Source organism: Corythoichthys intestinalis, chromosome 6 (genome assembly GCF_030265065.1).
Source record: "Corythoichthys intestinalis isolate RoL2023-P3 chromosome 6, ASM3026506v1, whole genome shotgun sequence".
Lineage (NCBI taxonomy): Eukaryota > Metazoa > Chordata > Actinopteri > Syngnathiformes > Syngnathidae > Corythoichthys > Corythoichthys intestinalis.
Genome location: NC_080400.1, coordinates 4153542 through 4169947, shown reverse-complemented (window position 1 = coordinate 4169947; position 16406 = coordinate 4153542). Strand labels below are relative to the sequence as shown.

Sequence of the window (16406 nt, the reverse complement as noted above, 5' to 3'; positions counted from 1 at the left end):
CAGTACTTATGTACCGTATGTTGAATGTATATATCCTTCTTGTGTCTTATCTTTTCGTTCCAACAATAATTTACAGAAAAATATGGCATATTTTAGAGATGGTTTGAATTGCGATTAATTACGATTAATTTTTAAGCTGTAATTAACTCGATTAAAAATTTTAATCATTTGACAGCCCTAAACAATTTATTTACACATAACTAACTGAAAGATGACGCTGTTCTGGCCGCAACAGCCGGTTAAGCTTTTCCCTCATCGCCGCCTGTCTCATAAAGATGAAATTTTTTTGAGTCTCTGCGGGCTCTGCTCGCGAGCAGCGCGGACTCAAAGGCATCGTCCGCTGCACTCGTGGTCCCGGTCGTTCCGCTCTGTCGTCCGCTGCACTCGTGGTCGCCGGCGCCCCAGCCGTGCGGCTTGGCCATTCGTTGCCGTTGAATCGGGTTGCTTGTCTTCCCAAATGCTCTACTGCCCTCCAGTGGCCAGTTTTATAGCTTCAAAATGGATTTTCAGCTTTGTGCTTTGGAGCGAAATTGAATCAGAACCCAGACGTCTCTTTTGAAAAAAAAAAAATGTTAAAGACGTATAAATACGTCTTTGGGACACTGAAACAATTAAAAATAGAACGGATTTATACGTTTCTGGGAGCAAATGAGTTAATATCCAAACCCCTGGCAACAAAAGTGAGTAAACCCCTTAGAAACTACGTAAATTCCTAAATGTCCAAAATGAGTACTGCTTGTCATTTTCCCTCCAAAATGTCATGTGGCTCGAGTGCTGTCAGCATTGCTGCAGAGATTGAAGAAGTGTGGGGGTCAGCCTGTGAGTGCTCAGACCATATGCCGCACTCTACATCAAATTGGTGTGCATGGCTGTCACCCCAGGAGGAAGCCAGTAATCCGTGTGCTTTGTTGACATGTCTTCAGCAAACTTGTGTACCATCTTCAAAAGAGGCTTCCTCCTGGGGTGACAGCCATGCACACCAATTTGATGTAGAGTGCGGCGTATAGTCTGAGCACTAACAGGCTGAGCCCCCCACCTCTTCAATCTTTGCAGCAATGCTGACAGCACTCCTGTAACGAGTCACATGAGGTTTTGGAGGGAAAATGACAAGCAGTACTCAACTTGGACATTTAGGGATAGACGTAGTTTCTAAGGGGTGTACTCACTTTTGTTGCCAGGGGTTTAGATATTAATGGCTATATTTTGAGTAATTTTGAAGGGAAAATAAATGAACTCTATTATATAAGCTGCACACACTTTTCATTGTGTCAAAGTGTCATTTTTGTTAGTGTTGTCCCATGAAAAGATATACTTAAATATCTGCAGAAATGACAGGGGTGTACTCACTTTTGTGATACACTGTATACCATCTCAGGAACACCAAGTGCTTCTTTTTTCAATAATGGTGTGTGAAGAGGGCGGCCATCTTGGGTAGGGCGACTAGTGTACAGAAACTAGATCTGGAAAACTGCATACAGTAATTTTATTGTATTATTTTTACTGTTTCTTAGTACTCGCCGATGAAGTCTTTTCAGTGCTACATCGGTACCGATACTAACGATATCGGCGCGATACTAGTTGCCCGCGTGCTGGAAAAAAGTTAGGAAATAAACCACGTACCTGATCAAGAATGGTTTTTCTCTTCTTGGTATCTGTGACGGCGGACAGCTGCATGTCGCCCATCTTCTTCATCTTCTCGTCCATGTCGATCTTCTGTTCCAGCTTCTTGATTTCGGCGCGCAACAGGCGTAGCGTGTCCTCGCGCCGGTGATGCCGGGCGACGGCGGCGGCGCATGCCGAGTGGAGGGCCGTGATCCAGTTCTCCAACTCTGTCTGGCTGCTCGTCTGGAGGGGATATTGGAGGAATTTGGGCACCATATGAGCTATTTTATATCACGATATCGAAATGGTACAATATAATACATTCTTGATTATTTGCTAGGTATTAAGTTAGCATCTACTGCCGTCAATGGCAGCAATTGGAGCTCAATTTGTGGGTCACATCCTGTTCATTTTCAGTTCACTTCCTGTTATTTTTTAGCCATCCTGTTCATTTTCAGTTCACTTCCTGTTGATTTGGGGGTATTCCCAGGTCATTTCCTGTTTTTATTCAGTCACATCCTGCTGATTAACAGGTCACTGTCCGCTAATTGGTCACTTCTGGTTGGTTTTGCACTTACAAGTCACTTACAGTCATGTGAAAACATGCGGACACCCTATGAAAGCCTATGTGTTTTCTAATACTGTATAGTGTATATTTGGTCATATAGATATTTAATATCAAATTTAACCATCTTGAGGAATTCAACTACTACTTTTGGTGATTTGGGGGCATTTCCATGTCACTTTGGTATATTTCAGATCATTTCCTATTGATTCTAGGGCTTTCCTGGGTCAGTTCATGTTTGTTGGTCACTTCCTGTAGATTTTGGGTCACCTGTTGAAATATAGGTTACTACAATGACTTACAGGTCACTTTTTGTTAATTTTGGGTCCCGTTTGATGATTTTGGGGCATTCCCATGTCACCTCTGTATATTTAGGATCATTTCATATTGATTTTTGGGCATTTCTAGGTCACTTCATGTTCATTGGTCACTTCCTGTTGATTTTGGGTCACTTCCTGTTGAAATATAGGTTACTACTACTACTACTCCTACTGCTACTTACGGGTCACTTTCCGTTTTTTTTTTTTTTTGGAACGCTTCCCGATTATTTTGCTGCATTCCTATGTCACTTCAGTATATTTCGGATCATTTCCTATTGATTTTAGGGCATTTCGGTGTCACTTCATATTTGTTGGTCACTTTCTGTTGATTTTGGGTCACTTCTTGATAGGTTTTGGGGGCACTTAGATGACACTTTGTGTTAATTTTGTTTTGTTAATCTGTTGAAGTATAGGTTACGACTACGACTTACAGATCTTTTTTTTTTTTTTTTTTTTGGATCACTTCCTGATTATTTTGGTGCATTCCCATGTCACTGCAGTATATTTTGGTTAATTACCTATTGACTTTAGGTAATCTCTAGGTCACTTCCTGATTATTTCGGGACATTCCCATGAGACTTCTGGATATTTTGGTTATTTTTCCTCTTGATTTTAGGGCATTTTTAGATCACTTCATGTTCATTGGTCACTTCCTGTTGATTTTGGGTCACTTCCTGTTGAAATATAGGTGACTGCTACTACTACTTACAGGTCACTATCTGTTTATTTTGGGTAACTTCCTGATTATTATGGTGCATTCCCATGCCACTTCAGTATATTTTGGATAATTTCCTATTGACTTTAGGTCATATCTAGGTCACTTCCTGATTATTTTGGGGCTTTCATATGAGACTTCTGTATATTTTGGTTAGTTTTCTATTGATTTTAGGGCATTTCTGGATAACTTCATGTTCATTGGTCACTTCCAGTTGAAATATAGGTTACTACTACAACTACTACTTACAGATCACTTTGTTTATTTTGGATCACTTCCAGATTATTTTGGGACATTCCCATGTCACTTCACTATATTTTGGTTAATTTCCTATTGACTTTAGATAATCTCTAGGTCACTTCCTGATTATTTCGGGCCATTCCCATGAGACTTTTGTATATTTTGGTTAATTTTCTCTTGATTTTAGGGCATTACTGGATCATTTCATGTTCATTGGTCATTTCCTGTTGATTTTGGGTCACTTCCTGTTGGTGTTGCTGCACTAACAGGTAACTTTTTGTTGATTTGGGGTCACCTTAGGTTAGATTTTGGGGCATTTCCGTGTCACTTGAATTGATTTTAGGGCATTTCTGGGTCACTTCATGTTTTTGGGTCACTTTCCGTTGATTTTGTTTCACTTCCTGTTGAAATATAGGTTACTATTATCACTTACAGGTCACTTTTTGTTGGTTTTGGGTCCTTTTTGATTAATTTGGTGCATCCCCATGTCCCTTCAGTATATTTTGGTTCATTTCCTATTGATTTTAAGGCATTTCTGGATCACTTCATGTTCATTGGTCACTTCCTGTTGATTTTGGGTCACTTCCTGTTGGTATTGCTGCACTAACAGGTAACTTTTTGTTGATTTGGGGTCACCTTGGGTGATTTTGGGGCATTTCCGTGTCACTTGAATTGATTTTTGGGCATTTCTGGGTCACTTCATGTTTGTTGGTCACTTCATGTTTGGTTATCTCAGAGATCTCACCTGGAATAAGAATGCATCCCCGAGCGAGTTGCTAAGGCAGAAGACAAAGTCTTTTTTGGGATGCTCGGGTACGGCTTGCACGATGCTGTTCTCGGCCCAGACGGCGTGCTTGGGGACGCTGCTGTTGTCGATTCCAGAGCGCCCGTCCGTCTCGTAGAAGAAAAGGGTGCAGCCTGAGCAAAGAGGGGAAATTGAATTTGTTACAGTACTTTGAAACTGCAGAGGACTGATCATGAAATAAGCTTTATTCTGCTCTCCAGGGGCCAAATGTGAGAAGTGCAGCATGGGAGGAAAAAAAAAAAAGATACTTCAGAAGGCTGTTATGTTAGCCGAGCCATAAAAATACAGTATTCGAACTCATTTGGCTGCCACTGATGGCGCAAGATGTCCAATTCATTTGGACTGGGAGGGGTGAATAAAGCTCAAACGTGAGCATTCAAAGTCAGTCCCCCCCCAGTTTAAAAGAATTGGACGCTCATCATTGTCAATGGCAGGCAGTGAGGCAATTCTGGTCTTAACATGCTCAAAAACTCACCCAAATTTGCACATACATGCCGCTTTGCGTAAATTTCGTTAATTTTGCAACTTTGCAAAAAAAAAACCAACAACAACAAAAAAACAAATGGCTCAGCGGCGCACTCTAGAATTTTTTAAAATGCCCCTCCATCTAGGTTTTTTTCAACGTACAGCGATGAAATTTGGGGAGTCGATACGTTGTGCAAAAATGCTTCAAAAAGTCTCTTGTGCCCATATTCCAAACCCAACAGGAAATCGGGTATTTTGGGATTAAATGTTGAAAAAAATGCCATTTTATTCGAAAACCAGCGTGCACGTTTGAGACCATTGCGCCGAGGCAGTTAGTTGGATCCTCTTGAAAATTGGTGAGACTCTTTATGAGACATTTTAGTTATCAAAATGGTGAGTTTGCAGTCACGGGCCTGACCTGGGCGGGGTACCAAAGTCTCATTTAAAAAAAAAAAAATTTTTTTTTTTATGAAAATGGCCAATTTTGAGGTCTTAACATGCTCAAAAACTCACAAAAATATGCACATACATGCGGCTCCGCGTAAATTTGGATAATTTTGCAATGTTGCCAAAAATGTCACAAAAAGGCTTGGTGGCGCCCCTTTGAAATTTTAAAAAAGGCCTCGAGATTTGGGTTTTTTCAACGTAGAGCATTGACATTTGGGGAGTCGATACGTTGTGCAAAAATACTTCAAAAAGTGTCTTGCACCCATATTCCAAACCCAAAAGGAACTCAGATATTTTGGATTGATTGTTGAAAAACATGCCATTTTTGTCAAAAACCAGCGTGGTAGTTTGAGACCGTTGCGCCGAGGCAGTTAGTTGGATCCTCCTCAAAATTGGTGAGACTGTTGATGAGACATATGAGATGTTAAGTTAACAAAATGGTGAGTTTTCATTCACGGACCTGTCCTGAGCAGGGTACCAAAGTCGGGCATTGCTTTGGGTTTAGGGTTAAGGGTTAGGGTTTTTCAAGGCAAATGAAAATGGCCAATTTGGAGGTCTTAACATGCTGAAAAACGCCCCAAAATTTGCACATACATACGAAGAGCGATGAAATTTGGGGAATCGAAAAGACATTGACAAAAGGCGGTCAGGATAGATGGCATTGGATGATCCATTTTGATTCAAAAGGCTTAAAATCCACTTAGGTGTATTTACATGTAGCATAATAAAATACATTTGCTTCCTGAATTTGAGGAATTGATACCTAGTGCGAGGGTCCGTTCAGTCCTGCTTGCTGGGCTAGTTCATTTTAGGGTACGAACAAGTCACTTCATGTATATTTGGGATCATTTCCTGTTGATTTTATGGAATTTCCAGGTCACTTCCTGTTGATCATACATTTCCTGTTGATATCAGGTCACTTCCTCTTGGTTTTGGGGCACTCGTACGTCAATTTCAGTCCTTTTTGGGTCACTTTCTGATCAGTTTGGGACATTCCTGCCTCACTTCCTGTACATTTTGGATCACTTCAAGATTTGAGGTCATTTCCGGTTCACTTAATCTCCGTCTGTCAAATTCTGTTAATTTGGGGTTACTCGTCACACATGTTTTGTTGATTTTGGGGATTTACGGAGTCAGTTTTTATACATCGTGGTGGGGAATTTCCAGGTCGTTAAATGTTAATCGGTCACTTCCTGTTGATTTTAGAGTATTTACAGGTCACTTCCTATAACTTAGTCACTCCTTGTTCATTTTTGGACAATTCAGGGTCACTTCCTGTTGATTTTAGGTCACTTCCTGTTGGCTTGTGCCACTTGTCTTTCAAGTTCTGTTGATTTTGGCGCATTACCAAGTCAATTTCTGTAGATTGTGGGGCAATTCCAAGTAACTTCCTGTTAATTTTTGGTCACTTCCTGATAGGTCACTTTTTATTAAGTTTAGGCACTTTTAGGGCATTCCCAGGTCACTTCCTGTGGATTTTGGGTCAATTTTAGAGTAAATCCAGGACACTTCCTGTATATTAGTCACTCCCTGTTTATTTTACGGCATTTCTGGGTCACTTCCTGGTCATATTGTGAAACTTCCTGATGGTTTTGGGTCTTTCCCTGTTCTTTTTGGTGCAATTCCAGGTCAATTCCTGTACATATGCCACTCTCTCTTCATTTTGGGGCATTTGTAGTTTACGTTTCGTTGATTTGGGGGCATTATTGAGTCACTTTCTATACATTGTGGAGCATTTCCAGGTTATTTCATGTTCATCGGTCACTACCTGATGATTTTGGGTCACTTCATGTGGCGTTGGGTCAATTTGGTTCACTTTCTGTTGATTTCTTGACATTATTGAGTCACTTTCTTTACATTGTGGGGCATTTCCGGGTCACTTCCTGTTTATTGGTCATTTCCTGTTGAGATCAGGTCACTTCCTGTTGGTTTTGGGGCACTTTTTGATCAGTTGGAACATTCCTTACTCACTTCAGGTACGTTTCGGATCATTTCAAGTTGATTTTACATTATTTCCAATTCACATTATCACTTTTTGTACATTTTGAGGCATTTCCAGGTCACTTAATGTTAAACGGTCACTTCCATGTTGATTTTAGGTCACTTCCTGTTGGCTTAGGCCGCTTTTCGTTCATGTTCTGTTGATTTTTGGCGCATTACCAAGTCACTTTCTGTCGATTGTGGGGCAATTCCAGGTCACTTCCTGGTGGTTTTGGGTCACTTTCTGATGGTTCTGGGAAACTTGTAGTTTACATTACTTTGATTTTGTGGCATTCCCGTTTCAACATCTCTCTCTATATTACGGCTGTCAAACGATTAAAATTTTTAATTGAGTTAATTACAGCTTAAAAATTAATTAATCGTAATTAATCGCAATTAATCGCAATTCAAACCATCTATGAAACATGCTACATTTTTCTGTAAATAATTGTTGGAATGGAAAGATAAGACACAAGATGGATATATACATTCAACATACGGTACATAAGGACTGTATTTGTTTATTATATCAATAAATCAACAAGATGGCATTAACATTATTAACATTCTGTTAAAGCGATCCATGGATAGAAAGACTTGCAGTTCTTAAAAGAAAAATGTTAGTACAAGTTATAGAAATTTTATATTAAAACCCCTCTTAATGTTTTCATTTTAATAAAATTTGTAAAAATTTCAATCAAAAAATAAACTAGTAGCCCGCCGTTGTTGATGTCAATAATTACTTACACAATGCTCATGGGTGCTGAAGCCTATAAAATCAGTCGCACTCAAGCGCCAGCAGAGGGCGGAAAAACTCCATAAAACACAACAAGTGAGCGTTTCACTGTACTCTCATTTAAATGTCTGAGCGGGGAATCTGCGTTAATTGCGTCAAATATTTTAACGTGATTAATTTAAAAAATTAACGCCCGTTAACGCGATAATTTTGACAGCCCTAATACATATATATATATGATACTTTTTTTTTTTTTTTTTTTTTATCATTTCCTGTTGATTTTAGGGCATTTCTGCTTCACTTCCTGTTTATCGGTCATTTCCTGTTGATATCAGGTCACTTCTTGGTTTTGGGTCACTTTCTGTTGAGTCACATTTTGGGACATTCCTGATTCAATTCCGATAAATTTTAGATAATTTCCTGTTGAGTTTAGGGCATTTCCAGGTCACTTCCTGTTTATCAGTCATTTTCTGTTGATTTCAGGTGACTTCCTGTTGGCACTTGTAGGTCATTTTCTGTCAATTTTGCATCAGTTTTTTATCATTTTGGGGTAAAATTCAATTCATATATTTCAGATAATTTCCTGTTGATTTTAGGGCATTTCCGGTTCATTTCCTTTTTATCATCATTTACGTCCTGTAGATTTTAGGTCACTACCTGTTGGCTTAGGCCACTTTTCGTTCATGTTCTTTTTGGTTTTGGCGGATTCGCATTACCAAGTCAGATTGTGGGGCAATTCCAGGTCACTTCCTGTTGATTTTGGGTCACTTAGTTATAGGTTTAGGAAACTTGTAGTTTACATTACTTTGATTTTGGGGCATTTCCATGTCATTTTATTTGAATAGGTCACTTCCTATTGATTTTGGGTCAATTCCTGATGTTTTTTGGGGGCAGTTACAAGACACCAACTGTTGATTTTGGGGCATTCCCAAGTAACTTTGTGTGTTTTTTGGGTCACTTCCTGTAAATTTTGGGTCATTTTGAGGTGTTTTTTTGGGGGGAAGGGGGGGGGGGGGTCAAAAATAATGCCCACCACTGGAATTTTTTATGTACTGTAGGTCTGAATGGGGAATTTATGGCAATGTTTTTGTCAAACGTTGGCAGAAAAGTATGTTATCGCCAAAAAGTGGATGATTTCATTTTGCATTCGTTTTGAATTTGACAAAAACTGTCAGAAAAATAGCATTTTGTATAAAATGTAACAAACCTTTGAGAGACACCCAGTAGCTCTTCCACTTGCGTCTAGCGGCCGACTCCACCTTCTTGTTCTTCTTGTGCACCAGAAAGTTCTTGACGGCGAGCCGACCCGCTTTGCGCACCGTGCCCCGCGCGCCCGGCGGCGGGTCCGAGCGGTAGGCGGAGCTGACGGCGCTCTGACTCTCGTCGCTCAGCGCCTCCTCCTGGCTCTCCGTCCGGCAGGAGCTCATCTCCAGCTCTTGCCGGAAGTTCTCGTAGACGCCCTGGCACCCGCCGCCGCTCCCGCTGTCGCTCGTGCCCGCCGCCGAGGAGGCCGACGCGGTCTTGTAGCGGCGGGACTCGGCCTCCGCCGTCACATCGTAGCCGTCCTCGTACTCGCCGCCCTCGCCGGCCGTGACGTCCTGCGGGGCCCGAGACGGGTGAGATGGCACGATGACCGCGTATGCATAATTCAAATCCAGTAGGTCAGATCGCGAGTCCAAAAACGAGGTCAATTTAAAGCATTTAGAGGACTAACTAGCGTCGAGTCCGCTTGAGAGCCTGAGCGTTTTCAAAACAAGCTTTCACTAACAGCTTTGTGGTCCAAAGGCTGTTGTTGAAGTCGGGCCGCCCTGGCCGTGGCACCGCCGCGTCTGCCCCCACCCACCGCTGCTCCTAAACACATGACCAAAGGCTCCCGGGAGACGCGTGAGGGGGGCCAGGCGGACCCGTCGGCGTGTGTCCAACTGGCGGTTAGCTACGTCCTTCTGAGTGTGCCCACAAAAGTCAATGATGTACATCGAATGCATGTTTTTTTGCTAAAATCAAATTATTGTCAAATTTCCATTGACCAAAAGAGCAATATGTGTTTAAAAGAGATCAAAATCAAATTTGAAAAAAATTATATTTAATATTTTGGTCACTTCCTGTTGATTTTGGGTTACTTCCTGTACATTCTGGGGTCATTTCCTAAACATTTTGGATCATTTCCTGTTGATTTTAGAGTATTTCCAGGTCACTTTCTTTACCATAGTCACTCCCTGATCATTTTTTGGACAATTCTGGGTAACTTTCTGTTGGTTATGTGTACTGATGCACCGATACAGGCATTTCCGGGTCACTTGCTGTACAGTAGTCACTCCCTGTTGATTTTGGGGCATTTTGAGGTCACTTCCTGTTGGTTTTCAGTAAAGATGCACCGATACCGATACTAGTATCTGCAGGGGGCGCCGATCCGGCCCGAAATGGTGGTATCGGTATCGGCGAGTACCAACAAAGACGGCGCCGATACCATTTACCGGTCCATTATTATAACATTTGACCACAGCCTTTTTCTCCTCCTGGCGCTCACTACACTCTGTCTCTGTGTTGTGTGATGACACGTGAACACCAAGCAGCTATCGCTATTGGCCTGCTCCAGACCAATGAGAGCGGGCCAATAGCCACTCCTGACCAATCAAAAGGGGGCTTTTTCATATGGACGAAAAACAAACCAGGAAATATGGCGGGAAATATTTCCAAATAGAAATCCCGTCGATTATAATCAATGGCTGCATGCAAGATTTGCGGCCTGAAAGTTTGGAGATGTGGAGTTAAATCGGCCAGTTTCAATACCTCGAACTTGATAAAACATTTGAAGACGAAACGTGAACGAACACAACGAGTTTGAGCCTGCAAGAGCAGGGCTGCTATCCAGAGGAAGAAGGCCGCTGGACCGGAGCCACAATCTCTGGTCAGTTCACTTCGTCTACTTTACTTTTATTGTCTTTTACTGAAAGAAATGCCGCAGTAATTTGGGAAGTGTTTCCAAAGTATTGTTGCCACCTTTCAGAAATAGAAATAAGGGACTCCCACCTCCCGAAAAAAAGGAGAAACGGGATGCTGTGGTCAATTATTATTACTTATAATTGTTAGCGTCCGCAAATGCGGAAACAAGGTTGAACCTCGAAGCAGACAACAAGCGGGGGATACATAAAAGGGTTTAATGATTGCAAACAAAAAATAACACGCGATCGCGGGACAGTAGAAATAACAAAAGGAGTCCGTGACAGCAGGTCGACGGACAAACTAAGACGATAGGCGGCGGTTACAAACGAGAGCAGCACACTAACAGAAAAACCCAATGCAGGGGCATAACAAGCAAATGTAGCGAGATTATCGTGCCAGATGTCAAATAGCGATCAGCAAGGCAAATATCTCGGCAGCCTTCTCTGAGATTCCCCCGTGCTTAAATGCTGCGTTGATGAGCCTGCATTGGATTCAAGTGCCACGCCCAGCAACAAAACACAATCTAACCAGCAGCAGAATGTGACAATAATTTCATGAAAGTTGCACTGTTTGGACTTTGAGAGGTTTAAAAAAGTTTATTTAGTTCATTCAGAGTTTATTATTATGAATTTATTTTTACTTTCTTACTGTTGGGCTAGTATTATACATGTTTTATTAATTTCACAAATTTAGCACTATTTTGGCCTTTGAGAGCCAAAGGTTTATTCAACTATTGTCTACTAGGGTTTAGTGTACTTTTTCCTATTTTGCAAAGGTAAGCAACAGCCTGACAAAGCCTTGATAGCAATGATTTCACATCCAATTATGTAGCTCTTTGGAAAAAAAAATATATATATATATATATATATATATATAAACGGGGTGGTATCGGTATCGGCCGATAATGCACAGCCAGTTATCGGTATCGGGGCCAAAAAATGCTATCGGTGCAACACTAGTTTTCAGGCACTTTTGGGTGACTCCCTGTTGATTTTAGAGTATTTCCAGGTCACATCCTGTATAGTAGTCACCCCCTGGTCATTCTCTGATGATTTTGGACCATTCTCAGGTCACTTCATGTGGTTTAAGAGTAATTCCAGGTCACTTCCTGTACATTAGTCACTCCCTGGTCATTTGGGAGTCACTTCTATGGCACTTATAGCTCACTTTTTGGTAAGTTTGGGTCTTTTTCTGATCATTTTGGGGCATTCCCGCATCACTTCCTGTTGATTTTAGTGTACTTCCAGGTCACTTCATGTGAATTAGTCTGGCCCCGTTCATTTTGGGGCATTTCTGGGTCACTTCCTGTTGATTTTCAGGCACTTTTGGGTCACTTCCTGTTGATTTTAGAGTATTTCCAGGTCACTTCCTGTACAGTAGTCACCCCCTGATCATTTTGGTATCACTTCCTGTTGGTTTTATGGCACTTACAGGTCACTTTTTGGTGTGTTTTGGTCATTCTCTGATAATTTTGGACATACAGGTCACTTTTTGGCTGGTTTTGGCCATTCTCTGATGATTTTGGACCATTCCAAGGTCACGTCCTGTGGTTTAGAGTTTTTCCAGGTCACTTCTTGTACATTAGTCACTGTCTGGTCATTTGGGGGTCACTTCTTGTTCGTTTTGTGGCAATTATAGGTCACTTTTTGATCATTTTGGGGCATTCCTGTGTCACTTCCTGTCAATTTTGGTTCACTTCCTGTTGATTTTTGTGTACTTCCAGGTGCTTGAATGTAAAATAGTGAGTCCCTGTTCATTTGGGGGCATTTCCAGGTCACTTCCTGTCGATTTTCGTTCACTTCCTGTTGATTTTTGTGTACTTCCAGGTCACTTCCTGATTGTTTTCAGGCACTTTTGGGTCACTTTCTGATGATTTTGGGGCGTTTCCAGGTCACTTCCTGATTGTTTTCAGGCACTTTTGGGTCACTTTCTGATGATTTTGGGGCAGTTCCGGGTCACTTCCTGTCGATTTTGGTTCACTTCCTGTTGATTTTTGTGTACTTCCAGGTCCCTTCCTGTACAGTAGTCACCCCCTGTTCATATTGGGGCATTGCTTGGTCACTTTATGTTGGTTTTTGTGCCCCTTACAGGTCACTTTTTTGTAACTTTTGGTCGTTTTCTGATGATTTTGGACCATTCCCAGGTCACTTCCTGTGGTTTTCGAGTATTTCCAGGTCACTTCCTGTACATCAGTCACTGTCTGGTCATTTTGTGGTCACTTCCTGTTGGTTTTGTCGCACTTATAGATCACTTTTTGATCATTTTGGGGCATTCCCGTGTCACTTCCTGTCAATTTTGGTTCACTTCCTGTTGATTTTTGTGTACTTCCAGGTGCTTTAATGTAAAATAGTAAGTCCCTGTTCATTGTGGGGCATTTCCAGGTCACTTCCTGATGGTTTTCACGCAAGTTTTGGGTCACTTTCTGATGATTTTGGGGCATTTTCGCGTCACATCTTGTCGATTTTCGTTCACTTCCTGTTGATTTTTGTGTACTTCCAGGTCACTTCATGTGAATTAGTCCGGCCCTGTTCATTTTGGGGCATTTCCAGGTCACTTCCTGATTGTTTTCAGGCACTTTTGGGTCACTTTCTGATGATTTGGGGGCATTTCAGGGTCACTTCCTGTCGATTTTGGTTCACTTCCTGTTGATTTTTGTGTACTTACAGGTGCTTTCATGTAAAATAGTGAGTCCTTGTTCATTTTGGGGCATTTCCAGGTCACTTCCTGATGGTTTTCACGCAAATTTTGGGTCACTTTCTTATGATTTGAGGGCATTTCCGCATCACATCCTGTCAATTTTCGTTCACTTCCTGTAGATTTTAGTTTACTTCCAGGTCACTTCATGTGAATTTGTCCAGCCCTGTTCATTCTGGGGCATTTCCAGGTCTCTTCCTGATGGTTTTCAGGCACTTTTTGATGATTTTGGGGTATTTCTGGGTCACTTCCTGTACAGCAGTCATTCCCTGTCCATATTAGGGCATATCTGGATCACTTCCTGTTGGTTTTGTGGCACTTACAGGTCACTTTTGGCAAGTTTTGGCCATTCTTTAATGATTTTGGACCATTCCCAGGTCACGTCCTGTGGTTTTAGAGTATTTCCAGGTCACTTCTTGTACATTAGTCACTGTTTGGTCATTTGGGGTCACTTCTTGTTGGTTTTGTGGCACTTATAGGTCACTTTTTGATCATTTTGGGGCATTCCCGAGTCACATCCTGTCGATTTTGGTTCACTTCCGTTTGATTTTAGTGCAGTTCCAGGTGCTTTCATGTGAATTAGTGAGTCCCATGTCATTTTGGGGCATTTCCAGGTCACAACCAGCACTTTTGGGTCACTTTCTGATGATTTTGGGGCATTTCCGGGTCGCTTCCTGTACATTTTGGGTGACTTCCGAGTCACTTCCTGTACATTGTACATATTAGAGAGGCCTGTAATTGTCAACATGGGTAAACCTCAACCATGTCTCTCATGGTTGAGGTCCTGGTGATTTTGGGCCATTCCCGTGTCACTTCCTGTAGGTTTTGCTTCACTTTCTGTTGATTTCAAAGTGTTTTCCTGGTCATTTCCTGTAAAATTGTCACTTTCTGTTCATTTTGGGGTATATCCAGGTCACTTCCTGTTGGTTGTGGGGCTCTTACAGGTCACTTTTTGTTAGGTTTGGGTCACTTTCTAGTAATTTTTTAGCATTCCCAAGTCACTTCCTGTTGATTTGGGTTCACTTCCTGTTGATTTCAGTGTATTTCCAGGTGACTTCCTGTACATTGGTGACTCCCTGTTCATTTTGGGGTTTTTCCATTGTCACTTCCTGTTGGTTTTGGGGCATTTATAAGTCACTTTTTGTTAAGTTTTGGTCACTTTCTGGTGATCATGGGGCATTCTCGGGTCACTTCCTGGTCATTTTGGGACACTTCTTGTTGATTTTAGAGAATTTCCAGGTCACTTCCTTTACATTAGTCTCTTCCGGCTCATTTTGATGCATTTCGGGTACACTTCCTGTTGGTTTTGTGGCAATTACGGGTCACATTTTGTTAAGTTTGTGTCACTTTGATCATTTTGGGGCATTCCCGAGTCACATCCTGTCGATTTTGGTTCACTTCCGTTTGATTTTAGTGCAGTTCCAGGTGCTTTCATGTGAATTAGTGAGTCCCATGTCATTTTGGGGCATTTCCAGGTCACACCCAGCACTTTTGGGTCACTTTCTGATGATTTTGGGGCATTTCCGGGTCGCTTCCTGTACATTTTGGGTCACTTCCTGTACATTTTTTGTCATTTCCCGTTAATTTTGTTGTTCATTGGCTGCCCCCTCACCCAGTCCAAATAGACAGGACGTTTAGTGCCGTCAATTGCAGCCCAACGAGTCAAATATTTCAATGGGCGGCACAATGGTCTTCCTCCTGCCGAAGGAAACCATAACTACGAGGTGGCCCTCGACAAAAATGAGTTTGACACCCCTGAATCACGTGAGCCGATTGTGCGCTCCGGAGCGCTATTCTTTCAAAGCGGGCCTCCCTCCGGCGGGGGTCTGGCGGTGCCGAGGCCACCGTGCGCAGTATTTTTTACTGTGACACTCTTCCACGGGCCTCTGAGCATTAGCATGACAAAAGGCCCGCCCGGCGTTTCAAACGGGGAGTGACTCGAAGCTCGGTACCCGCGCCAGCCTGCCTCTTTTCTCAACCCAGAAAAACAAGCGGCGGGGAAAATAGGAGCTTTCCTTGGACTCTTAATCTGATTGTGCAGCTTATACAGCGGAGGAAACACTCAGACACAATGAAAAGGATCGCGGGGGGTGTTGTTTGCGTTACCGCTGAGCCCCATTAGGGAAAAAAAAAATCTCCCATTGCGATACGGGCCATTTTACATCACAATATGCCACGATATACAGTGAGGCAAATAAGTATTTAGTCAACCACTAATTGTGCAAGTTCTCCCACTTGAAATATTAGAGAGGCCTGTAATTGTCAACATGAGTAAACCTCAACCATGAGAGACAGAATGTGGGGAAAAAAACCTGAAAATTACATTGTTTGATTTTTAAAGAATTTATTTGCAAATCATGGTGTACGAGTATTTGGTCAATACCAAAAGTTCATCTCAATACTTTGTTGGCAATAACAGAGGCCAAACGTTTTCTGTAACTCTTCACAAGCTTTTCATACACTGTTGCTGGTATTATGGCCCATTCCTCCATGCAGATCTCCTCTAGAGCAGCGGTGTTTTGGGGCGGTCTTTGGGCAACGCGGACTTTCAACTCCCTCCACAGATTTTCTATGGGGTTGAGACTGGCTAGGCCACTCCAGGACCTTGAAATGCTTCTTACGAAGCCACTCCTTTGTTGCCCTGGCTGTGTGTTTGGGATCATCGTCATGCTGAAAGACCCAGCCACGTCTCATCTTCAATGCTGATCAATCGCTGATGGAAGGAGATTTTCACTCAAAATTAGAGCTGAAACGAATACTCGAGCAACTCGAGTAACTCGAGTTTAAAAACTGATCCGAGTAATTTTATTCACTTCGAGTATTCGTTTATTTTGACAGCTCTAAGCATCACGTTTTGCTCGGACTACTTTTAATGCGGGACAACGCGCTGATGT

The 16406-nt window shown here is 42.1% G+C and overlaps 1 protein-coding gene across 9 annotated transcripts in view; it reads right to left on the bottom strand.

The window, feature by feature from the left end:
* tiam1b (TIAM Rac1 associated GEF 1b) overlaps positions 1–16406 on the bottom strand; it is a 176207-nt gene that overhangs the window by 96697 nt on the left and 63104 nt on the right. For all 9 annotated transcript variants that reach the window (XM_057838495.1, XM_057838501.1, XM_057838496.1 and 6 more), the window contains 3 exons: positions 9083–9473; positions 4188–4360; positions 1621–1845 (listed from right to left, as the gene is read on the bottom strand). In XM_057838495.1, coding sequence (XP_057694478.1) covers positions 1621–1845; positions 4188–4360; positions 9083–9473 — 789 coding nt within the window. The remainder of the gene's footprint in view (positions 1–1620; positions 1846–4187; positions 4361–9082; positions 9474–16406) is intronic.